Source organism: Pteropus vampyrus, unplaced genomic scaffold, assembly GCF_000151845.1.
Source record: "Pteropus vampyrus isolate Shadow unplaced genomic scaffold, Pvam_2.0 Scaffold104, whole genome shotgun sequence".
In the NCBI taxonomy this organism is placed as follows: domain Eukaryota; kingdom Metazoa; phylum Chordata; class Mammalia; order Chiroptera; family Pteropodidae; genus Pteropus; species Pteropus vampyrus.
This window is the reverse complement of record NW_011888885.1, coordinates 1,828,978-1,854,692: the sequence shown is the minus strand read 5'-3', so window position 1 is coordinate 1,854,692 and position 25,715 is coordinate 1,828,978. Positions and strand designations below refer to the sequence as shown.

The window sequence follows — 25,715 nt, the reverse complement described above, 5'->3', positions numbered from 1 at the left end:
CTAAGGAACAAAATAAATGAACAAACTAAACAAAAACAGACTCATAGGTACAAGAGAACAAAACTAATGGTTGCCAGATGGGAGAGGGGGTTGGAGAGCTGGGTGGAAAAGGTGAGGGGATTAAGCAGTACAAATTGGTAGTTACAGAATAGTCGTAGGGATGTAAAGTACAGTATAAAGAATATAGTCAGTAATATTGTAATAACTATGTATAATGCCAAGTGGGTACTAGACTAATTGGAGGGATCACTTTATAAATTATATAAATGTCTAATCACTGTTTTGTACATCTGAAACTAATATAAAAGAATATTGAATGTCAACTCTAATTGAACAATAAAAATTAAAAAGAAAGAAAAACGAAAAATGAGGGTAATACTTTTAGGGATTTTATAAATACTAAATTGACATTGTGTGTGTGTGTGTGTGTGTGTGTGTGTGTGTGTGTGTGTGTGTGTGTAGTTTAGCACAATACCCAGTACATGATAAATAAGCAGGTAGCCCTAAACCTTATTTTAGACTTTATTAACCAGTAAAAGTCAATGCTCTGATCAGCGTGGTCAGAAACATAACTTGGGGGTATACCTTTCACAGAATTCTTTTGACAGTTTCTTCTTTTCTAATGGCTTTGCTCTTATGTTTAACAGAAATTATAGCTGGAGTAGTTCTTTGTACTAGGAAAATGCTCTTTCTAAATTAAAGATTTTTGAAATTCAAATGGAGGTTACATTTATTTTGCTTTAAATGGCCACAAACATATCTTTTAAAGTCACTTACCTAATTCATTAAAAAGTTTAGTATTGCAATTTTTTAATGTAGTCTAAAAATCAACTAAACACAAATATTTTCAGTCACCTTTAATAAATTTAAAAATTTATCTCAATAATATTTTAAAAATATTTTTAAAGTATTTTTCTTTGTTCTCCAAAGAAATAAGCATTATTGTTATAGTTTCTTTTATGGTTTGTTTTGTAGAGAAAATTAAAAATACAAGTAAGAAATTCCATCTGATTGTTTTGTATCATCATACTTTTTTTAATGCTTGTTTAGTTTTATTTTTTCCATCTTTTTTTATTTTTAAAATTTTTAAAATATTTTTTTCTTACGTATTTGACCCCCTTTACCCCATCTAATTCCCCCCTTTCTCCTCCCTGCTACCCTTTTGTAACCACTATTCTATTGTCCATATCCATGAGTCTCTTTTGTCCTGTTCATTTGTCGCTTTTAGGTTTATATCCCACATATAAGTGATATGTGGTTTTCAGTTTTTTCTGTCTGGCTTATTTCACTTAGCATGATTATCTCAAGGTCCATCCATGTTGTCGCAAATGGCAGTATTTCATCCTTTCTTATGGCTGAATAATATTCCATCGTATATATATGTACTACAGCTTCTTTATCCAGTCATCTATCGTAGGACACTTCGGTTGCTTCCATGTCCTAGCCACTGTGAATAATGCTGCTATGAACATTGGTGTGCAAATATCTTTTCGGATATAGGTTTTCGAGTCTTTGGGGTAAATACCCAGTAGAGGGATTGCGGGATCATACACCATACTTTTTAAAATGTAGTTCTTAGTATGTACTGAGCATTTTGAGTTTTGTAGATATAAGAATTTTGTCTAACAAGTAGTTTAAAGAAAAAGTAGGTACAAATCTCTAGGCTAACCTATGAGCGCTAATTTACTTTATCTTAGGGATCCTGCCTTTCAGATGATTACAGTTACCAAGGAAACAGGCCTTGGTCTGAAGATCCTTGGAGGAATTAACCGAAATGAAGGTCCCTTTGTGTATATTCAGGAAATCATTCCTGGAGGAGACTGTTACAAGGTAAAAATGAATAAAAATAACCTTTCACCAAGAAAACAAAACCACTAGTGATTTTTTCTACTCCATCAGCATATTTTTAGTATTAGCTGAATGTCTATTGCGACCATTTCTCAGTGAAGATACAAAAGAACTGGAAGATAGACCTTTCCCCTCAAGGACCTTTAATCCAACAAATGAATATGAAATAAATATGACAATAACAGATTTCAAGCTCTAACTAAAGGTTATATATTTTTCAATTTTATACGGTTTAACTCATATCCTGTGGCTGGTAGAGCAAAAGTATATTTGAAGATGTCTTAGCTATCCACTGCTCTGAGTTTGGATTAAGTTAGATCACTTAAACTTGAACTACATTCATTAAGCCTCTTCTAAATGCAAAACAAAACAAAATAAACAAAAATACTCAGCAGATAAAATTCACTTATTTCTGAATTTATGGGAATCCTTGTTGAGTTTGTTAATTGTATCACTAAGTTGCTTACATGAAAAATTCAATTTAGAATCCATTTGAGAAATCAAATTTATATTTAAGACCAGAAAATATCCTTTTTTAGAATTTAGAAAGTCTTACTCTCCTTTTCAATGTAAGAAATATGTAAATCATGAGTTCCCTTTTGCTCTGCTTGCTAGAAAGCTCAGACCCAAACTTGAAACACAATACCAGTGACTTAGTTATCAAACTGGTTACTATATTTACATTCTCATTTCTCTTGGATGTCATTTGCTATTTTAGTTTTACTAATGTGATTATATTTGTCTTTTATTGAAAATTGTCTTCAGTATGTTGGATGTATACAGGATATAAAGAATTTAATAAAATATTAATATTAAGCTGGATAGTATGAGAAAGTATTCTCTTATTAGGTTTGTTCATATTGTTGTTTTCTTATTGATCTAGTTGTTTTGGTTGAATAAATAGTCCTACTCTTACTCCATTCCCACTCCAAACACTTGATTAGCAACCAGTTTAATCTAGTTAACTGGATTTTTTTCTTTGTTAAGAAAAAATCAGTTTCTTAATAACTTCCAAAATAATAGAAGTGACTTTAATTGTTTCCGGCTTGCTGAGTAATAAGGTATCTTCCAAATTCATGAGTTATAAGTATTATACAATGACTTTAGGACATTATAATGATATAAACTTTTGGCTATTGAATTTAAATTATTAACCAAATAAGAGCATATTTAAATGCTAAGTTCAAATAAATTCAAACAAAAAATGAAATTTTTCTTCTAAGAATCAAAATATTTAGTACTACTTTAGTTTTGAAGATGAGGTGCATTCGTGTGTGTATGTGTGTGTGTTCAGTATAGCTAAGGTATTTCTTAGACTACACTTGATATAATGCAATAATAGATCACGGGACCTAACGGAATAAAAATTTTCTTTTAAGACAAGTATCAATTTGTGCTTTTATATTCGCATGAAAAATAGTTGTAATTAAAGTAATAAGTTGATGGCAGCGGTGCTGAGTGACTTTTCATCAGCTGTCAGTGATAGCAGACTAAGAAATTATCCCCATAATATATATTTTCTCTTACTGGCTTTCTTAAAATTTCATTGTTTGAAAGTATATAAAAGGGAAAGCCTGTAATGGACCATATTCTATATTTACCACTAGAGAGCAGCACAGAGTTATTAATGTTCTTTAACTCTACCTGGTTCTATCCAAGAAAACAGCCAAAGTAGTGAAAGGTGCAGACAGAAAAGAGGAAGTTTGTAATGCTTACATTTCTTTTTGGATACTTCCTCATGATGGAGAGTTATATGCATATTTACTCTGCAAATACAAAGTGGATGCTATTTTATTTTAAAATATTTTAAAAATAAATAATAATAGCATTACTGTCTTATACTGTGTTAGAATGTTAATAAATTCCTAATCTGCACAAAATTTCTGCATAGTAGGTATATTCATGGAATAGGGAACATGGGATCATAAGATTATCCTTATTGTTGAACTCAGCAACTGTTAATATTTTTTAAATGCATATGAGTGCTTTAACTTGCTCTAATTTTAACATTTTTTCAGAACTAACAGTAGGGCGATCTCGAATTTATAGACGAATTATAATCCATTTATATCCCTAAACCTAATATGTTAGGGGATTATTGAAACTCAGAAGGAATCTTTAATTAATCATAGTTAGCTGTTTACCTCCCTATCCTCCACCCTCATACACACAAATGTTTTCCACCTGGCAAATATGAAATGCAATATGGGTTCAGTAACCAAAATATGTTTCTTTGAAAAGTATATTCAGAGTTTAAATTTGGGATATCTTGAAAACATATCTAGTTCAAATAAGAAAGATTAGCCAAGCTTAAGAGCCAGAGGCAGTCTATAGGTTGAGAAGAAATATACTAGGTACTGAGTTAAGGAATTATGAAAACTCCAAGACCCTTTTCACCCCAACAGCCAGTCCATGTCAGTCTGAAGTCCTCAACATTCAATCTTAGACTTTTTTTCTGGCTTAGATATTCTTTTGAGCTTTATACCCACATATATAATCACTTCATCAACATTTCCACTTGGATATCTTAAAAGCATCTCAAACTCAACATAATTGTGGCAGGATCTTGATAGTTGTACCGCATCCTCATCTGCCCATCTCTTCTCAAACAGGACCTCTTCCATGTTCCCAATCTTGATGAGTGACACCTTCTGTTTGCACAAAGTAAGAAAACCTAATAGCATCCTAACTACTACCTTTCCCTTAACACCCATAACCAATTCATTAGCACATACTGTTGACTTTTTGACTTCTTACTCTCTAAATATCTCATGAACCCACCAGTCTCCACTCCCATCACCATAGCTTAAACTACCATCAGTTTTTATTAGACTTCACAATATCTTTGTCTGCTCTTAATGCACCATACCTATTTCCCTCCCAACCTATCTTACTAATACTACTATAAAATGTGACTTTTGCTCTTGACTTCTCTTGCTCTCCATCTGTATGCTTCCAGAGTGACATTCTTTCGGTTCCTAGAAGGGCCCAGGTGCTTTCTTGTTTCAGCCCCCACTCCCTCCCTCTTTTTCCTGTTACTTCCAGATATCAATTCAAAGACCAGTTTCTAAGGAATGTGTTCCTTGACCCCCACCCCCACCCCCAGGTTAGGCCAGGTTTTTGATTGCTACATGTGCTTCTCAATCCTCTTCCTTCCCTTCATATCACCTATCTCAGTTTGTAATCGTAAACTATCTCTGTGATTGTTTTATCTACTGCACCTGAACCATAGACAGTGCATTTCCTAAGTGCAAGGATTCTGCCTGATTTTATTCACGATAAAAATCTTAGTCCCCAATGTGATGCCTGACACATACTGATTGCTCAATTAATATTTATGAATGAATGAATGAGTGAATGAATGAGTCATTCATTCTTAGTCATTCTGTCATGTTTCTGCAAATTACTGATCTGCCTGTTTACCATTTCACTGCCACCATCTGGGCTCCACACCAAAGTACCTCTCCTCTTGGCCTTTTGCATCAGATTCTGGACAACAGATTGAAGTTTTCAAATGTTTTTGTTTGTTTCTTTGTCTTTCTGCTAGTAGTGTAAGGAAAGGAGGCAGGAATTAAATGCTTTCCTTCAAACCTGAAACATTATTTTCTCTCTGAAATTGAGATGGGTCTTACAATCAAGTCATAATGTATTGGCAGCATATTTTTCTCTTAGTGATATTTAAAATAATGTTACATCTTACAATCAGTGTCCTCTTAGATTTGATGAATTCACGACCTTTTTTTTTTTTTTAGTGAAAACCCATAGGTATAGGCAAAGATCACAAAGATATAGATATTAATGGTTAGTCATTGTTCACAAAGGATTGAAGTAGGGCATATTTAACTTTCAGAGGAAATCTATTTTCAGAATGTGCTGAGCATATCACTGGAACTGGGACCAAGAGTTTTTAGATAGAGAGGACCAGAACCTCTGGATGGCAAAGGGTAAAGAAACTCATCCCATTGGTGGAGCTAAAGAAGTAACAGCTGAGAGGGCTCACTTTGCAATGTCATTCTTTTTCCTTTCTTGCTATTATTATCTCTGTTAAAGCCACCTTTATTTCTTCTGTTTCCTGGAACTTATTAATTTATTGTGGATTTATTCTGTACCTGGCACTATTCTGGGAGAACAACCACGAAAAGGACGTGGTTCTGGCCAATTGAAAGAATCAGGGCTGCTAGTTTGGAAGTTACTGAATTAATATTCTCTAATGGGAAGAAAAAAGATATAAGGACAGTAAAATATAATGACAGTACAAAATAAGTGCAGTAATATTGGTAAGTAAAAGTATTTTGGGGGCTAAGAGAAAGGAACAATTAATAAATCTAAGGAGCTAGGGAAAACCTACAGTAGCGATAATGTTTGATTTTGTCTGTGAGGTTTAAGAGAGTTCATCAGATAAAGAAGTGGCGGGGTGGGTGGTATCATTCTTGGTAGAAATTAAGGTTTGAAGAACATTTTCTGAGACTAGAATAAAGAATTTATATGCTGAAAAGGGAAGGTGGATGATGAGGCTAGAAAAAGTAGATTGCAGCTAGTTTGTTTTCCTGAGTTTGGGAAGTTAAGGAGTTTCAACTTTTCTACCAGTGAGCAGCCATCACAGATTCTTAATTTAAGAGTAATGAGATTAAATTTGTTAGCAGTGTGAAAATTGCTCGTAACAGATTTGGGATTCTGATTCAATTCACCTTTATTTAATACCTACAGTGTGCTAGGGTTTTTATATTTGTTATTTAATTATGACACCAACTTTGTGTGAGAGGTATTTATCCCCACTTTACAGCTGAAAAAATGAAGTCTCGCAGAGGTTAAACAGTTTGCTTAGATTCACATGAATAACTGGTATTAAAAGGATACCTCCAGTTGACAATTTATGACAGCCTGGGAAAGGAATCCAAAGGCTTGCAGGAGCACTTCTTAGTATTTAGGAATAATGAGTCAGTAAAATCAGAGTCAGATTGTATAGGTGGTTTCTGATAATAAGGTAACATGTTATTAAGAAAACTATGTAATATAATCTGAAAATGAACAGTTGGTAGTTTTTAATAGAAGTGTTTAAGTGGTCAGGAATACATTATTATTTCAATGTCTTTATAAATGTCAGTGTGAAGAATTCAGACTCAGGTTGGACATGTGAAAGTGCTTGGCACCTTGACTGTCATGTTGTGCAGTTGCTCAGTAACTGCTGAATCAGAATCTAGACTGTGGAAGAGGCCTCTGAAGTTACTATCTTCACATATACATTAATCCAGCTGGGGCAGAATTCACTGGTTTTGAATGCCAGACTTTTACAGAAATAGCTTTGTTTTAGTTTGCAGGTTCTGACTTTTAAGCAGGTTCAGAAATTCACATGATCAGCTAAGATTTTATTCTAGGAAGCAAAGAAAAAAATCCACTGCTGTGAAAACTTTTTAGAAAGAAAAATACATATAAACACCAGAAGCCAAAGTCAGAAGGCATTATTCTTCCTCTCTCCTGACTCTTGTCCTGCTGGAAAATGCTACTCCAGTACATCAGTGTACTTTAATATAAGATATGTTAAATTGCCTTTATGAGAGCTTTTTCTTCTGTACTGCGTGAGAGGAGAATGTGGGAGGTAGTAGGTCAGCCTAAACCCTATTGCCTACCTCTATTTTCAGTAGCCTTTTTCTTTGCAACCTTAACAACCAACTGTGATTTCTGTAAGACACATAGATGTAAGAGCTGCTTCAACCAATTTAGAATTTAGTTCTGTGTTCCTTCTGGAGGAGATTGTACTCCTCCGCCCCTATCTTTTCTCTGTCTCTCTCTTTTATATGAACATCTAACTAGCAAGTTGTAGAGCTCATATTTGAATTCAGGTCTATCCGGTTGCCAAACTTCAAGCTCTTTCCAGTTTAGTCCACTGCCTTTGAAAGCTCCTGCCCAAATGAAAGACAGTCGAGGTGCCATCTGTCTTATAGTCATCATTACAGAATTTTCTCTTTTCAAGGAAGCTTAATAAAAGGAACTGTTAATCCCAAGAATGTTTAGATTAACACAAAGTAACCTAATATTTACTATCTACCTCCCCATTTCTAAAAGAGTCTTTGTTTCCATATCAGTGACCTTTAAATGCTTTGCACAATTAAAGCAAGACTTTTCTTCATTTTTTCCCTTTTCCCCCTAAATTGTTGCCAGGCTTTAGGATACAAGTCAATAGCAGTATAGTCATTAAATTTCAGTTACAATCTACCTTATTAAACTCATTCAAATGAGGAATTATTTTGCAGATTCCAAAAAGTCTAGATCTGGATTTAATAATGACATATATTTGATTCTATTAATTTATTTTAAAATTAGATTAGAAACTTCTCTATTTGATTTTTACTCTGAATGCCAGTTTTAGAACATAGAACCAAAATCTAATTCAGCTCATTAGGCACATTGTTGGGGCAAACATCGGGGGATGGAAATTTATTTTCATATTTATAGTATAATATTTGATACGTACAAAAGGATATTGGAACACACATCTAACTTACAAAGCATAATAATAAAATGAACACTTATGAATTCACTTGGAGTTCACCACTTGACTTAAAAATTAGAAATTTAAGTACTATCAAGGCTTCCTGTGTGCTTTCCCTTTGTTATAATCTCCACCCTCCCACCTGGAAATAAGCACACTAGAATTTTGTTTATTCTTCTCTTTTATTAGCCTTATTTTGTCAAATAAGGTTATTTTTCTTGTTTGCTACCATTTCACCTTAACATTGAGTAAATGACTGTCCTCAAACTAAAATTTAGCATATTAAATTGCATACCAATGCACATAAGTGTCTAAGGGTAGTTTGGGTATAGTTGATTTAAATGCATATGTAACCAAATTCTGTAATAAGATTTGGGCCCAGGCAATACAGAACTGTGTTTACAGAATTTTACAAAATCAGCTCTTTCATTTTACTGAACGTGTAGAATCCATATGGTAGATACTTCCTCCATATTGCTTTGTCTTTTCTAGCATTACTATTGTGTTTTACTACCTGTGGAAGGAGGAGAAAAATCACTCGTGAATGTAGCAAATGTATGTTATGTTCTCTGACTCTGCTAGTTATATTTAATCACATATTCAGAAAATACAATTTAGTTTTCAAATTTTATATAAAATTTTAAATTGTCTTTTTGGTTTAATTTTTTTGTAATGCTTATAATTCAGAAGGATTGTAGTATAATTATGCATTTAGATTATAATATCTTTTACACACTATTTGAGATAACATGTTCCCATAATATTTTTTGATAAATATTTTACTTTTATTTAATCATTTTCCTATATACTCAGTATTTAGTGTAAGAGCACTAAATGTCTTTTTTTAAAAAAAAAACAAAAAGAATTATTGTTATTTAGCAGTAAAGTAAACATAAATCATCATCATTGTATATAATATAGTTTGGATCAAACATCAGTTATCTTACTAGGGAATACTTTGAAGAAGGATATTTCTGTGACTTTGTGGAATTTACTTAAATGCCATAGATGAAAATCTAGTTTTTTAATGACATAAGCTTCTTCCCTTGTTATTTAAATAATGTTTTCCTTCTTTGTACAAGTGATAAATTCAGAAGTATCTTAGGAACTGAAAATGAACAGAGCTCATTCTTATTTTCCAATTTGAATTAAGAGAAGACAGATAAAGACTGAGAAACTTGCCTAACAAATACATTAAATCTTGTAACCGATATACACTTATTCATTTAGGCTAGTTATAGGCAGAGCTTAAACTTAGCAAAGACAAAGCCAATCAGAAGCGGTCATTATTAGTAGCACATGACCAAAGCTATTTGCACAACCAATTAGGCCTGAGCAGATCCAATAAAGAAGATGTTTAACCATAAGCTGAAATATGAGTAGTATCAATATAATTAAGATCTTTGATTGAATTTTTAAAAATTCTTCCTGTAGAATAATAAATCCTAATGATTTGGTGGGATGAAAGATGCAGGAATGCTCAGAAACCAAAATGAACATATCTTGTATTCTCAAATATCGTAGGATTGTGTGGCTAACTTTATCACAGGATCAGGGCTATATCTCTATCATAGCACTGAGATTTTAAAATAGGTCTTTTTTCCTGGTGTACCAGGTTATGTCTTCAAATATTAAGAATTCCTTAGTGTGCAGTCTTATTCAAGGTACATGTGAACTGTGAAATTTCATTCATGTATATTAGCAAACCCAGCTTTAATCAAAACTTTTTGCTATTGAGGTTCTTTGTCTAAGATTTTCTTTTTACTCTTTCTTTAAGAAATTCTTTACTAAAATTTTGCTTTAATTGCATCCATTAATTTTTTTAAAAAAAATTTGTAAATATTCTTTACAAATATTCCTATTTTTGTTAGGATGGACGTTTGAAGCCAGGAGATCAACTTGTCTCAATAAACAAGGAATCTATGATTGGCGTATCATTTGAAGAAGCAAAAAGCATAATTACCAGAGCCAAGTTGAGGTAACTATGCTATCCATAAGATAAAATGAGTCATTTAGCATGTTTCCTTAAAATAGTAATCTAAGATGTATTAAATACTTTAGACCTTAAAGGAAGTATTTTAAAAAATAATATATGAAACATCATCTTAGAATTTAATCGTACTATATCCATAAAGTGATTTTTTTCGTGTTAGGTCAGAATCTGCTTGGGAGATAGCATTCATAAGACAAAAATCTGATGGCAGTCATCCAGAAAATCCATCATGCACATCCCTTTTACAAACTTCAGGAGAATATGGACCTCAGGCCTCAATGTTTAGTCTTCTTTCTTCTCCCCCTGAAATACTAATTCCAAAGATCTCATCCACTTCCAAAACTACAGATGCCTTTTCACCTTCTTTTAAGATAAATCAGGTAATCTTAAATTTATGTTTATTTATGTAGTCCATAAATCCCCTATGTGTTTTTGTATTTGTTATATACATACAGAATTATAATTTGGTAGTATAGTTTGTTAATAAACTGGTATTTCCTTGAAAGATCTTTTTCTTTTTTCCTGTTAAGATTTTTATGCTGTGCTGTCAGTAAATATTATTTTTCAAGTCATTGTGTCCTTTGTCCAGAAAATCATGATTGGGAATGGCATCACAAAAATATGCCTAAATAGCACTCAAAACTATATTAGGAATGTCATATTTATTTTCAGACAGTCCTTAATATGGTCAAACTCATTATTATTTCTGCTTGACCAAAGACAGGCAGTATTCCTTTTTGTTCCTTAGCTTCTTTCCTACACAGCGAGGCTAATCTTAATCATCCAGTGTAGGTGGATATTGCTCCCTCACATGTGTACACTAGAATATAGTTTACCCTAGTAAATTCGCACAAAAGGGGGAGTTTCTGCATCAAAATAAATATAATTAATAACCAATTACTACAGAAACCTAACAAATCAAAGTTATAAAATATAGCATATATTCTTTAAATCTGTGTTAGCTATAAAGTAAAATAAGAAACTGAGGATTTCAGTTAGTGGAACAATTCATCAAAGGTAACTTCAGTTTAAGGAACATGCTAATCAGATACAGAGTATAAGATTTTCTGTCAGCTCCTTATACTTTTTCATTTGGAGTTTAATACCTTTTTAAAGACAAGGTACTTGGTCTTATATTTTGTTGTCCTTGGATAGCAGAGCTGAAAGCAGTTGTTACTTTTAATTCTGAATTGCTTTGTCTGAAGATGAATATACCAAAATTGTAGAGGTTTTATGTTTTTTGGACTATTGCTTTAATTACTTTAACCATTCTTTTTATGATAACATGAGCTTCTAATCTGGTCTTTGACCCACTTTAGAAAATGACATTTCATATTCCTCATTTTCTTTCACAGTTAAAAACTGGATACAAGAAAACAGAACAGCCTCCAGTTGCTTCTTCAGACAATAGCCCTACGAATACGTCTAATACAGGTAAGTGAGCATTTAATTCCTCGTTGCTGTTGTTTTTTTCACTCTCTCTCAATGAGAAGAACATAATGTGACTTAATAGACTTTAAAGAAGGATGTATTATGGCTTTTTTCCTTCAATAAATAAAAGAGCAAAATGAACGTATTATGCAGTGGTCCCTATTAGATAATGACTTTTATTGAAAATTTTACTGAACAAAAGGTTGAAAATTTCAAAGATGCATTATCATAACGGTGTCAATGAAGCTGTAATAATCAATGGTCCGTTGAAACTGAGTAATGAAAATTCTTCTATAAATCAAGATTAGGTTGCCCCGCCGTTTTAGTGAAATACTGGTGAGGTATATTAAATGCAACTTTCAGAGAAAGTATAGAAGGGAACATACCTTAAGAAAAGAAATGTTTTGGGTTTTTTTTTTTTTTGGAAAAGATTATATAGATATAAATTAGAAAAAAACATCAGTATTATGATTTCAATATTATTGGTTTTTAATTACCATGAAATGATTTACTGTTTAAAACAATAAAGGATTGTATAAGCTACCCATAAAAAAAAAAAAAGGATTTTTATTAAGCTTTAAAGTATATATTGGTTCAAATGTGAAGAAAAATTTCTTCCCTTAAATTATTTCTAAAAGTTAAACACAACAACGATTAAAAAACTATACTTATAAAAAGGAAAATATTACGTATGTCTAAATTATAATGCAAATTGTTACCCACATATTTCAATTTTTAATAGTATTATCTAAATCAGAATTACAAAATAAGGAAGAATTAGTATAAATTACATAGTATCTTAGTTTGTTTGGGCTGCTATAACAAAGTACCACAGACAGGGGAGCTTATAAACAAAAAATATTTCTCTGAGTTCTGGAGTCTAGAAGTCCAGGATCATGGTGCCAGCCTGGTCCTGGTGAGAGCCTTTTTTCCAGTTGCTGACCTTTTCATCTTGTCTTCACATTGTAGAAGGAACTAGAGGACGATGTTGTGGGGTCTCTTTTATAAGACCACTAATCCCATTCATGAGGGCCTCACCCTCATGACCTAAGCATCTCTCAAAAGCCCCACCTCCTAATACTATTACGCTAGGGATTAAGATTTCAACATATTGATTTTGGGGGGATACAAACATCATGACCATAGCACATAGCTACTATACTTAACAGGAATTTACGATAGATCCCATAGTAGTTTTCTCTGATTTGGAGGAGTATTTACCAGTGTATACTTAGCATTGTTTAACCATGCATAATATGCCTTTTTACTTAATAGGATTTGTTGATGGAGGAATATTTACCAGTGGATACGTAGAAGTCTTTAGCCATACATAATATACCTTTTTTGTTGACTCTTAGAAACTATTAGTTTTATTCCCTTTACATAAACAATTTCTATTCCTTTGATATATTGTTTGTATTTTAAACTGGGGACCCATGTGAGAAAAAAAGATAAATGAAAGAAGCAAAACAATGGTGAGGAGACTTTTATGTAACCCGTTTTTAATTTTGAAAGTAATTGAACTACTCAGTGCCTCTTTTTAGCCTTTAATTTATTCAGCAAGCATTTACTGAGTATGCCATATGTGTAGAAAACATAGTTCAATAGGAATTATGAAAGAGTTAGGATAATTTCCATGAGATATTTAATAGTATATTATGAAATAAAACATGGAGTTGAAATAAAAAACCTTCATTATTCAGATTAGAAAAAGAAATGTATGTGTGTGTGTATATATGTGTGTGTTTATTTTATCAAATAACTACTATTTGCAGTATTCCGTGTTAACTAGAGCAGGTTATGGGTGATTTTAGTACTCTAAGGAGCATATGGTCTTGTGGATGAATTACATATTTGAAAAATTGTGTATAACCATGAACAAAGTGGACTAAGGAGAAAGTAGTAAGTGGCATGAGTGGTGTAGGGAAGGCACAGTGGTTAAATCACTAGGCTCTGAATGGAAAATTAGAGGTTCAAATCTTAACTCCCAATTTATTAGCTGTATAACATTGAAATAGTTGCCTCATGAGATTATTATGAATATTAAACAAGATCACGCATATTGAGCACTTAGCCTTGTAATTGGTACTTAGCATACGTTCAACAAATTTTGCTGTTATTAATATTATAGACCCTGCAGACTAGTTTATAGCTCAGATAATACTCCCAGGGCATGTTTTCAGAGCAGAAGTGAAAGCTTTAATTCTTTAATTCAATTTTTGCTTCCTCCCACCACCCCAAAAGCTAGTATATAATAAAGGATTTGTCACAAAATGCAGAATTTCTTGGCAAACAGCAGATATCATCAGATCTGGAGGGAGGTTGTAAACATTAATTGATAGATGAAGGTAGGAGAGCATCTTAAGCGAAGGGAGCACCGTGAGCAAAAGCAAAGAAATAAGGATGAGCTAGATGTCAAGTGACCCTAGGAGGCAGATCCGAGTAGAGCGCACGGATCCTGGAGTAATGAAAAAACTGAGGTAAATTTACATCAGTGACTATAAGAAATGATGCTAGATTTTGTAATAGAAAAATAATTTAATGAAAAATATATTTGAGTGAGTAAGCTGTGTGTAAAGTAAATATTAAAATGCAATTAAAATGGAACTTTTTTTAGGATAGAAATAGCATCGACTTAGTCCTATTTTCTTACTTGCACATAAATGTAGTAGGCCAGATGTTTTTTAGGGAAAAAAAGCAAAATCAACTCTAAATTATCTCTAAGTAATATATATTGTGATGTGTCTGTTATCAGTACTTAATTATGGGTTGTTCCCAAATTAGATTCTTACCCATGCCATCTAGCTTCCTTCAGCCAGTCGGTATTTATTAGAAAAATACAAATGAGTTTCAATGTTAACCTCAACAAAAATAAACCTAATAAGGCAAGTCTATACCAGTTCCCATCTCAAAATCATTACAAAGTGTAAAACTGGTTAGAATTTTTTAAGTCCACATACTACCTGAATATACATGAAATACTATCATTAACTTTAGCATAACACAAGCCTGCACTAAGGCTTTTGTAATTGAAACAAAGCAGTGATAGGGAAGAATGTCCAGGGAGGGTTCATGGTATTAACCAACCAAATGGTATTGATTCTGCCCTTATAAAGCATTCCCTTTGTTCAAATAGGAAGACAAGATCCAAGAGACTAATAAGCCATACTTTGAAAAGTCTCTCTCAGAGAGGAGCAAACGAAGAGCTTGAGGCCGGAACTGAAAGAACCACAGGCACATAAGGAAAGCTGTCTGTGGAGGGGTTTCTCAGGTCAGGCTACTCTAAATTACCATAGCATGCTGGATTTATGTGCAGATCCTCCTAAGGTTTTGGCTCGAAAGTAAAGGTTTAGGGAAAGGTCGACTAAAAGAGAGATTTTGTTAAGCTATGATTGCATATTATTAAATGGAGGGTTGCTATAACTTTACATTAAATCTATATAAGTACAACGTCTCTGTTAATGTTCGCAATACCTCATAGTTTTCATAGTTTTCTGTGATTTTTTATTTTACTTTTACAATTCTTGTAAGGTGGGCTGTTTTAATTTTCCTACTTTACTAATGAGAAAACCGACCATGAAGGGTATTGACACGTTTAAAAGCATTGGCTTAGGGAGTCACAAGAGATTAGAACCCTAACTTAATCACCTACTTAAGTGTATGATCTTGGGCTAGTTCCTTTACTTTTTGCGACCTTGGTCTGTTCGTCTTTGGGATGGGAATGATAATACTTATGTCACTGTAGTTGTAAAGATTAATGAGCTTATATATGTAAGTACTTGGCACACTACCTGGCTAAAAGTAAGCATAAATAAGAGCTAATCTTCTGTGATTTCTACTGTTCCACAGCAGAATTTTAAGCTTAGATATAGGAAAACGTGAGAACACATGCCTTAGTGGGTGTAGATGGCATGTGTGTCCCTGCGCCTCCTTCTCTCTTCCTCTCACGTGCTCTCTTTCGCTCTCTTCCCCTCGTGCCCTTTCCACACACACTTATGCTTGAACTGAGTAATTGACACCCATGGTTAGTCTTGGTCTGAGACCATAATTAGGTTAGCTTGGGCCCACCTATTGTTAGTGTGCCTTTATTGTAGGTCAGGCACCAAGCTGAAAGTCATCGTTAAGCCTCACAAGTTCAAATCTTAAACATGAAAAATAAAGTTTGACTTATGTGCAATTTGGTCTGTTATACCATTCCACTTTGTGCACATCTTTTATGCTATACTTTGGTTTGGCACAGAATTTCTCTTTGTTACGAACTGAACTGAACCAAACCGAACCCAGTGGGGGTCTGCCAGTCCAGTGCACAGCTAAGCCGAACACTTAACATCAGGTTTGCAATGGAGAAAGTAAAGCTGTTTTATTTGGAAGGTACCAAGGAAGAAGAACGGGAAGCTGTTGATTAAAACCCAAACTCCCTAATGGTCTTTAATCAAGGGTTTTCAAAGGGGAAGATTGAGGAACCGAGAGTTAGAAGTTAGGAAGTACAGGCTGGTGTAATGAAGCACCATTAGTACAGGTTTTGATCAGAGAGCTTCAGAACTTGGCCGTTTGTAGTAAGGGGTTTCAGCACAGGATCTTCCTGTATAACAGACTCTTTGCTTCTGAAAGGCTTCCAGTGTTCGAGTTCCAGTCATATCACGGTCCTTTGGTTCCATGAGCAGAGTAGGGGTGGGCGGGGGCAAGACTTTGATTCCTGGTACAGCTAGGGGTCAAAGTTCTCTCCTCTGTACATACTTTGGCTGCATGACTTGTGTTTTTGGTCTGTCGTCTCTGAACAGCAACTTGGTATCTTGTTAGAAACAGGATAGGACCATTTTAAGCTGGTTTGGTGCTTACCTTAGGAGAAAAAATATATACATGTGGTATTTTTTATCCCATGGCCAATGATTAAGTATCACAATAACAAAGGAAACTTTGTTGTTTTTATCAGAATTGTAAAAAATTCTTTTATATGAAAATCAGTCTTTTTCAACGTTTGATTCCATTTGAAGCTACAAGTCAGTAGCCTTTTTTTTATGATCTTGACACATATAAGCAATATTCAAGATTTTACATAGAATGTTAAGGATGTGTTAAAGGTTTAGAGGAAGACTATTTATTTTCGTATGCACTTCTTATGTTCTTAAGAAAGAGAATGCAAATCATTCTGTACTTAGAGACAGATGCTCTGAGAAATTTTAAAAAAATGAAAACACTGCATAAAGATGTGACATTTTAAAAAGTTTTTTCTCTTCCTCTTGTTTCTATGTAGAACTAGTAAAATATCATTTAAAGTGTATTTAGAATTGTGACAATTTAGATATAAGAATTGACATGAATTACAGGAATTTGTTTTACAAACTTTGACATATTAAAACAAATAGTTTTTTCAAGATCTGGTCCCATGTGGCACCTGCTTTCTTATTCATTCAGCAAGGACAAAGGCTCCTCTAAATAATCAGGATAGATTGAGAAGGTGTTAATGAACAGGTGAGAGGTATATAAAATTCAACTCTTGAAAGTCCATTTATGCTCTATTTAGCTCAAGAAGTTCTGAGTCTATATTTTACATTATGTGTAAACTTGAAGCAATTCACATTTTCAAGTTTTTCTATAGTACTTCCAGAACTCACATAACAAAACCACTTTTGCCAGGCAAAGAAATATCATGACCTTTTTGAATTTCTCATATGATTTTACTTATTTTGGAAGAAAAAGTGACTTTTCATTTTATAATTAGTAAGGCATTGTAATGACAGGGTAGTAGTAGGATATGCGTTTGTCTTTTAAATTAATATTTCCATGGGCCTTAATGTATAGTTGGCCACTCTTTTTATATCATATCTTTTAGGGCTCAAGTGAAACTGGTTGGTATGATACATTTTAGACTTAAAGAAAAAAATCATAAGAACAAAAGTGAAAACTGCCAACTGATTAGCCAGAATTATTTTTTGAACAGCAGGAGCCCAGAACACATCTTGTCAAATGAAAAGTTCTTTTCCAATTAAATTTCCAATTAATGTGCACCCTTGTTGTCTCTTAGATACTGCCCTTGCCTGGACTGATAATTATGGACCACAAGGAAAGAAGATTTCTCTAAATCCCTCTGTTCGCCTGAAGGCAGAGAAACTGGAAATGGTAAATACTTTAAATTTCCATTTTTCTTCCATAAAACAACAGTATTTTCACATTTGGAGAGGATAAAGGACTAGAGCCATTAGTTTCTTAAAGAGTTATTTATTTGCAATTAAATGAATGGCAGTTTGAATTTAAATTAATTTATTCATGTTTGAGTTGGGCAGTTCATGTTGTTCACTAGTACAAAATGGAAATAAAATCTTTTGTAACTAAATTGACATTCAAATTAATCTGTTTCCTCCTGTGTGGGAATAAAACAAATGTGATGTTTTACAATGTAGGATCAAAGGAAATATGAAATACATTATGACAAAGTATAGTAGACCTCATGTAGTAGCAATAAGTGCAAGGAAGTAATTCTCCATTGTTCAATTTTTTTAAAAAAGTAAAGGGAGACTAAATCCTAAAGAATAAAATAGTTGAATGCTAACTGTAAAGAAGATGGTAGCAGTGTACTCATGCACCAAAAATTTGTCCCCAAGAGAGTAAAACATTGAGAGCTTCTATATGTGAAAGAAACTTAAGATGATTTTAAAAGAAAAATTAAAAGTAGAAAAGCATTTTAAAACTTGTTCTTGTCACATTACCTAGGAACTGTCAGCAAAAGTGTGCTAAGTCTTTTTTTTTTTAATATAAAAATGGATTTAGTTCTGAAGATCCGTAGCCTTTACTTACCGGTCAGATTTTGTGGATAATAATTTTTTACATTTTAGGAAGAGTTTGAAAATACATAGCAAGAATGTGTACACATTGCATTTATTCTCATATTCATACCTTTACGTAGTCCTATAACAATACCCTTTTCATTGCAGATTTGAATCTTACCCATTGTTAGAATTCTGACACAGTTCCAACTCCTTCGTCCAGACTTTGCTAATTATTATAGTTAGGGCCAATATTGCCTTATTTTTTGCACATCTATAAATCACTTTGTAGTTCCCTATAATCTTTTGTGTGTCTTATTTTATCAATGAGATAAAGCTTCTTCACATCAGTACTCTGTGTACCTACCACTATTTAAATACTTGGTTTGTGTTCAATTAAACTTTCCAATTAATTAGAATACTTGAGATGTCTTCTTTACATTTTCAGAATCCTGAGTATCTTTTGCTAACTCTTACTCTTTTTATTTTTAATATTATTAAAAAAAATAGAATGTGTGAAGTTGAAAAACACATCAATATCTAAAACTGAAGTTATTTTTTTATAATGAAATCACTTTAATAAACATTTCTGAACATTCAAGATTTAATGCTAACCATTGGTCTGGATAAGGAGAAAATTATCTGGCTAATGACTACCTGTCAGCCTCTGTTCTTTTACCTGGTTTAAATTTTCCTAGTGCAATATATATACATATATATTTTTTTAATTGGATTAATTAGAGATAATGAAAAGGCATCTAAATTTGTATTGATCCTGAGAATTAGGAGTTGTTTGACTATTGAATCAAAATTCCAGTTTTGGTTTTTCTTTTAGCCTAAGCAAGTTGATTATTTTTGTAGAAAAATAAAATAGCAATTTTACAGCAAAAGAAGACCACATTATGTGTAAATTCAGCTTCCCTTCTTTTATTCAAAATATTTTTAGTGACTGTATTTAGTAGAACATTTTTTGCTTTCACAGTTGAAATAACATTTTACTTAATAATATTTTTTCCCTAAAATCCAAATTAGCTTCTATCCACCCAAATATATCCTGTTACTCTTCCTTTTTTGGATAGTTACATATTAATATAATAATATCTGTACTACTTTCATTTGAAATAGGTCCTTCTATTTTAGTTGCTACTTTGTTCACAGATTTAACCTTATTATCCACTATATTTTAAACATATTTCCTATTTAATAATAGATAAGGACAATGGGATCAAGTGTTTAAAATGTAATAAAATTATGTCTTTATTTCTTTATCTTATATAAATATATTGCATATAGTATCTAGAAGAATGGTTATATAATAAGATTTCGTAAGGAAAATGTGTTGACTGATTATGTGGTTATTAGTTAATTACCCCACTCAGTACAATTTTTAAGAAAGGCAGAGAGGTTAGAATTTGATGAGGGAAAGTACTTGTTAAGACATGTGTATGAATGGCTTTGTCTTTATGACATCCTCTTAGTTTTGCTTGTCTAAGTAGACAGTTTTTTATCAGGATATTCTGGAAAGTGATTTCTAACACTGGACTAGTTTTTGTTAAGCCCTTGTCTGAAAAAATGGATTGCTTCTTTCTATGAATACTCTAAGAATGATTTTTATATATTTTTAAATAATTTCACCATAGTTATTTGTAGTGATATATTTTTTAAGGTATTTTTATAAGTGCTATATCTCATTTGATACCAACATTAAACTTATAAGTAGGTATTAAACTTATAAGTAGTAAACATAGCAAATAGAGATACAATTTATTATCTGGCTTAAAATGAAGAGTTATTGTACCTCTGTACTATCTATATTTTTGTATTTTGGGATACAGATGCCATTTCACTGGTATTTACTTTACCTCTTGCCATTCCTGTAACATTTGAAGAATGCTCTAGTGAGCAATGACATACTCAATGTCTGATTATAGTTAGTAAAATGTTCTTTGTTATTAGATTGGGAAATTTGTGACTAATATTGTACAGAAATGACATCTTTTAAATTCATCATTCAGACATCAGAAAAAGTTAAGAACAGTTATTTGTCCAAGTAATACATTTGCATTTTAAGACAAAAAGATGACATTATTCAAGAAATTATTAGAACCTACTTTTTGATCAAAAATAAATGGCTTCCAATTTATATTCATGAGCTTGCCTGACTGACATGCTGTATTTGTCCAGAGTAAATTTTACATTAAACAAAACTTTACTTATTACGAAGTTTAGCTCTAGATCAGTTTACACTGTAGTTAATTGCATTTTACAACTTTATTATTAATATATTAAGAATCACTATATATTGAGTACTTCCTGTGATCTTATTTTCATTACTTTTGTAAAATTATTTTTATATTTTTACATAAAATATTAGTCATACACAGAATAATTGTACATGTACAATTTAAAGAATAATAAATACATATGTACCCAATGCCCAGCTAAGAATGAGAACTTTTGACATTGCCTGTGTGTTTCTTTTTGATCATATTATATATACTTTCCTTTTCTCCAAGAGGTGACTATATTCGAAATTTTGAGTTTATCATTTACATGCTTTTAAAAAGTTAATTACTAAAGTATTATGAGGTCGAAGAGTTTACCTTCAATTTTACTTCGTGTTGCCAAATTTTCACTTCTGGTTCTCCAGCTCTTTGAAAAGTGCTTGGCTCATAGTATATGCTCAGAAAATAATTGTTGGATTGGTAAATTGTTTTCTAAAGTATTTTTACCAATTTTCACTTTTACTAGTGTTATGTTAAGAGTTCCCATTGCTTCATATATTTTACATTTAGTTTAATTATAATGCATTTTGATTTATTTTTATTGTTGTATTTTAAAAGTTTTTGTTGTTCTTATCACTTCTTTTTTCCCCCATTTTTATTATTTTCTTTGGTTTATGTTTGATTGTTATTTGGTTATTTTGCATTTAATTTTTCTTCTCCAACTTGTTTAGAAATTATGCCTTCTCTTGCTATTCTTTTAGTGATTACCTTAACTTCTTAACATGGACATTTAACTTAATCAATCTTAAGTTACTCAGACTCTTTACCCTTCTTTCAAACATATAAAGCACTTATAATTTAACTCTAGACATAGTAGTGATTGATGCACAACTTTGTGAGTATACTAAAAGTCACTTAACTGTACACTAAAGTGGTGAACTTTTATGACATATGAGTTATATCTCAATAAATCTATTAATAAAACAAAGTCACATATTAGTATGTACAGTATGGTACAATTTATGCAAAAATAAAAACTTAAAAATATTTTAAAAACTATTCATCACATATATTTATAAAAATATAAAGTAATGGTATAAAAATGTGCCTTGGAATTGTCCATAAGAAATTTCATAGAAAGAGAATATAAAAGAGTGAAAAGTTATAACAAAAATGAAAGAAAACACTTGTAAAACACATAACATATAAAATGCTAAATATATAAAGAACTCTACAAATCAATCAGAAAAAAGCCCACCAATACCACTCCTAGGTATATACCCTGCAGGAATTTTTACCTATATGCTGTAGTAGATGTGTATGAGAATGTTCATTGCTGCATTGCTGGTAAGCAGAAAACCCCGATGTCCATCTACAGGAGGGTGGATGAACGAAATGTGGCATGTCAACGTAATCAAATATTATATTTGTTAGTAAAAGTGAATGCATTAATGGTACAATAGTATATAACCTCATAGATGAATGATAAAACCATAGTGCAGGATGAAAAAAAAAGCAAGTTTTAGAAGACCGTCTGTCTGCAGTATTTTTATGAAGCTAAAAAACAGAAAAACAAAATAGCAGGTTAGGGATATATATGTATGTGATAAATCCTTTAAAAATGAATAATATGGAAATGATAATCACAGTTCATTAGTAGTAGTTATCTCCAATGGAGTTGGACAGGGGTATGTGACAAGAATTTAACAATATTGTCAGTTTTCTAATTCCTAAATGAATTCGTGGATGTTTTATTTTATTCTGTTTTGAAATATATATTTTTACATATATGTTTTTAGCATACATCAATTATTATATAATACAATGTTTGGGAATATTAAACCCAACGTATGACAATTGTTACCTCTGGGAAGAAGGGCCTTTTGCAATGTTTTGTTAAATTTGAAATCTGATGTAAATATATTTAAATGTTAAGCTTTAATGTGCTATTATAGCAATTTTAAAAAACTTTCAAAAGAACTAAAATCTACAGAATGGAAAGATGTGATATATTGTAATTTTTTTAAATGTCAAACATTGTATATAGTGTAATTTAATTTTTGCCAAAAAACATGATTTGTATGTTTTTTTTTTTATATTTAAGTGCTATATTCATAGAAAAAAAGTAGGAAGAATCATACACTAAACTGTTAATAGTGTTTGTCTCTGGAGCAGTGGTTCTCAAGGACAAGGATGCAGGCTTTTTGCCTCAGGGGACATTTGGCAATGTCTAGGGACATTTTTGGTTTTCACAAATGGGAGAATGTAACCAAATTAGAGATCTCTAACAAAAATTACATCTTAAAACTCCATGTATGAAAATTTAAAACATATTGCTAAGTAATTTATGAGTTAAAAACATTGCAAATAAACATGTTAAAAATGTTTAATCTCTTGTAATTAGGGGAATTCGAAATAACAAACACCGTACTCTTTTATATCCAACATACTGACAAAAATTTGTGAAAACACAAAATGCAGTTAAGAATGTAGAAAAATGAGAGTGCTTATATAATAGTGGTGTGGGTAAATTGGTTGGCACAAGTAGTTTGGAGAGTTATTTTAAAAGCTCTAATAAAGTTGACTATACATACCCTATGACCCAGCATTTCCTCTTCTAGGGACATACTTTGAGAAATTTTCACACATCTATACTAGGAAACATGTATAATATCTTGTTCTAAAAACCAAGCTGGACTAATTTAAAAAGCCCATCAATCAGAGAATGGGTAATAAATTATAATATAGTCATACAATTGGATACCATTTCAATTTAATATATTCGAACTAGTTTTGCCGATAACAATATTGGGCAATTGTGAAATCATAACACCAAAGGAAAAATAAAGATAATTTGTAAGATTATCCTTTTGTATTATACTATTTATGTAAAATTTCAAATGCACAAGAGTACATATTATTAAGGGATCCATATAGTTATGGCATCGAATCATGGATAGGAAGAATACAATAACCTTAGGATAACGGTTTTTGCTGGTAAGCAATGGAGAAAGCTTTCAACCAAGTCTGTTTCTTTACAAAATGTGTGTATATGTACACACATACGTATATATTCCAATCAAATATTAATGAGTATTTGATGATAAGGAGCACATGTTGTTTTTTGTATTATTTTCTTCTCTTTTTTTCTTGTGGAAAATTTTGGAACATTTTTATGACTGAAGGCAAAGAACACCAAAAGTTAAGAGTCATTACTCCATGTTATGCAAGGCAAATTTTTATGACTGTGTGGACAGTGTAGGCAGATGATGGTAGACTAAGCTCCAGAATTACTTTTGAAGGAATCTTTCCTAATGTTCTTCCTTCCCCCCGTCTCCTTTTCTCATTGTGCCCAGCCACGTATACATTAACCAGTTGGTTTTTGCCAAAGTATATCCTGTACAAGTCTTGTATTAAATTACCTATTGTACTAATTACATTTATTTACAATTTATTTTCACCCTAGAGACCATAGTAGCAGCTATATATTGTGTGTCCTTTTGCCTGACAAATAGTAAATACTAAATATTTGATAAATGAAATTATGAATGTCTAAACAGATTCTAAAGGAGGAAGAAATTTATAAAGGACAGTTACCAGTATTAAACTATACCTATGTTTTAGTCTCAATATGATTAATATAGAATATGTTCTTGCCAGAATCCAATAATAGATCATCCAATCAGGCCCTATTCATTAAGATTAGGTTTTCTTCTATATATAACTAGAGAACCTAAAATAACAGTGGTTTCCATTAGAAATTTAATTCTCTCACACTAAAAAGAAGTCCAAAAGAAGGTAATTCAGGGCTGGCATGAAGGTTCTGTAGTGTTGAGGACCCATGCTTCAACTGCCTTTCTGCTCCACCATCTTTATTGAGGTAGCTTATGAACTAGGATGACTACTTAAATTCCAACAACCAACAAACCAACCAACCAACTTTCCTATCTTCCTTCCTTCCATCTTTCTTCTTTTTTCTTTTTTAATTGAGCCCAAAGAGAGAAGGAGAAGGGGCAAGAAGTATCAACTACTGCTTTTGAAAGACTTCCCAGAAGTTTCTTATACAGTACTTTGCCTTTTATCTTCTTGGCCAGTCCGTAGTCACACTGCCTCATCAAGCGGCAAAAGGGTCTGGGAAATATCTTTTAGCTGGATGACAATGTTTCTAGCATAAAATTATGGTTCCGTTACAAAAGAACAAGGACACAATGGACATTGGAATTTAACTAGCAGTCTATGAATTTTTAGTAAGCTATGGATGCTAAAAGGAGAAGGTAGAGAGAAGCTTTCTAGAGAAAACTTTTTCGTTTACTATTTATGTCAGCCTTGTCATAAACAAGCTAAAAATTAGAATATTTTGTATTTAAGTCAGTTTCTATTAACTTTAGTTTTGGTCTCAAGTACAAGCTATTAACAAAATATCCATGTTTTAGAGTACTACTTATATAAATTAGTGTTAAATTGGATTTAATAGAATTTCCTTGCTATTTTTCTTCTGCCATATTACATATTTTAAACTAAGAGGTAGTCTGAGTTTGAGTTCTAGGGCTATGCTTATAAATTGGGGATCAGCTAAAGTACTAGCCTTAAAAACTGAGATGGTGGTAGAATTAGGAAGCTAATATTTTATAGAAAATTAATCCATAAATAACAGACTTTTTTTGGATATCTAATTCTAGTCACTGTTCCTGATATTGATTCTTTTCACTGGATTGTAAAATAAAATTGTAATGAAAAGTTTTATTCTTTGGAGACTTGAAAAATTGCTTAACATGAGTCCCTGTCCTTCCAGGCTCTAAATTATCTTGGTATTCAGCCCACAGAGGAACAACACCAAGCCCTAAGACAGCAAGTGCAAGTAGATCCAAAGGGGACGGTGTCTTTTGGAGGTAATATTAGGTTTATTGTGTTGTATCGTCACTGAAACTTGGTCGAAGAGTTATTGTGATCCACTTTTATTAAAC

At 32.1% G+C, this 25,715-nt stretch overlaps 1 protein-coding gene across 7 annotated transcripts in view; it reads left to right on the top strand.

Moving 5' to 3' along the window:
- STXBP4 (syntaxin binding protein 4) overlaps positions 1 to 25,715 on the top strand; it is a 237,951-nt gene that overhangs the window by 7,655 nt on the left and 204,581 nt on the right. For all 7 annotated transcript variants that reach the window (XR_002781532.1, XM_011365019.2, XM_023533520.1 and 4 more), the window contains 6 exons: positions 1,698 to 1,830; positions 10,210 to 10,316; positions 10,492 to 10,711; positions 11,687 to 11,765; positions 17,788 to 17,882; positions 25,544 to 25,640. Coding sequence is in view for 6 of the 7 variants with exons in the window: in XM_011365019.2 (XP_011363321.1) it covers positions 1,698 to 1,830; positions 10,210 to 10,316; positions 10,492 to 10,711; positions 11,687 to 11,765; positions 17,788 to 17,882; positions 25,544 to 25,640 (731 nt within the window). In the remaining variant the exon portion in view is untranslated. The remainder of the gene's footprint in view (positions 1 to 1,697; positions 1,831 to 10,209; positions 10,317 to 10,491; positions 10,712 to 11,686; positions 11,766 to 17,787; positions 17,883 to 25,543; positions 25,641 to 25,715) is intronic.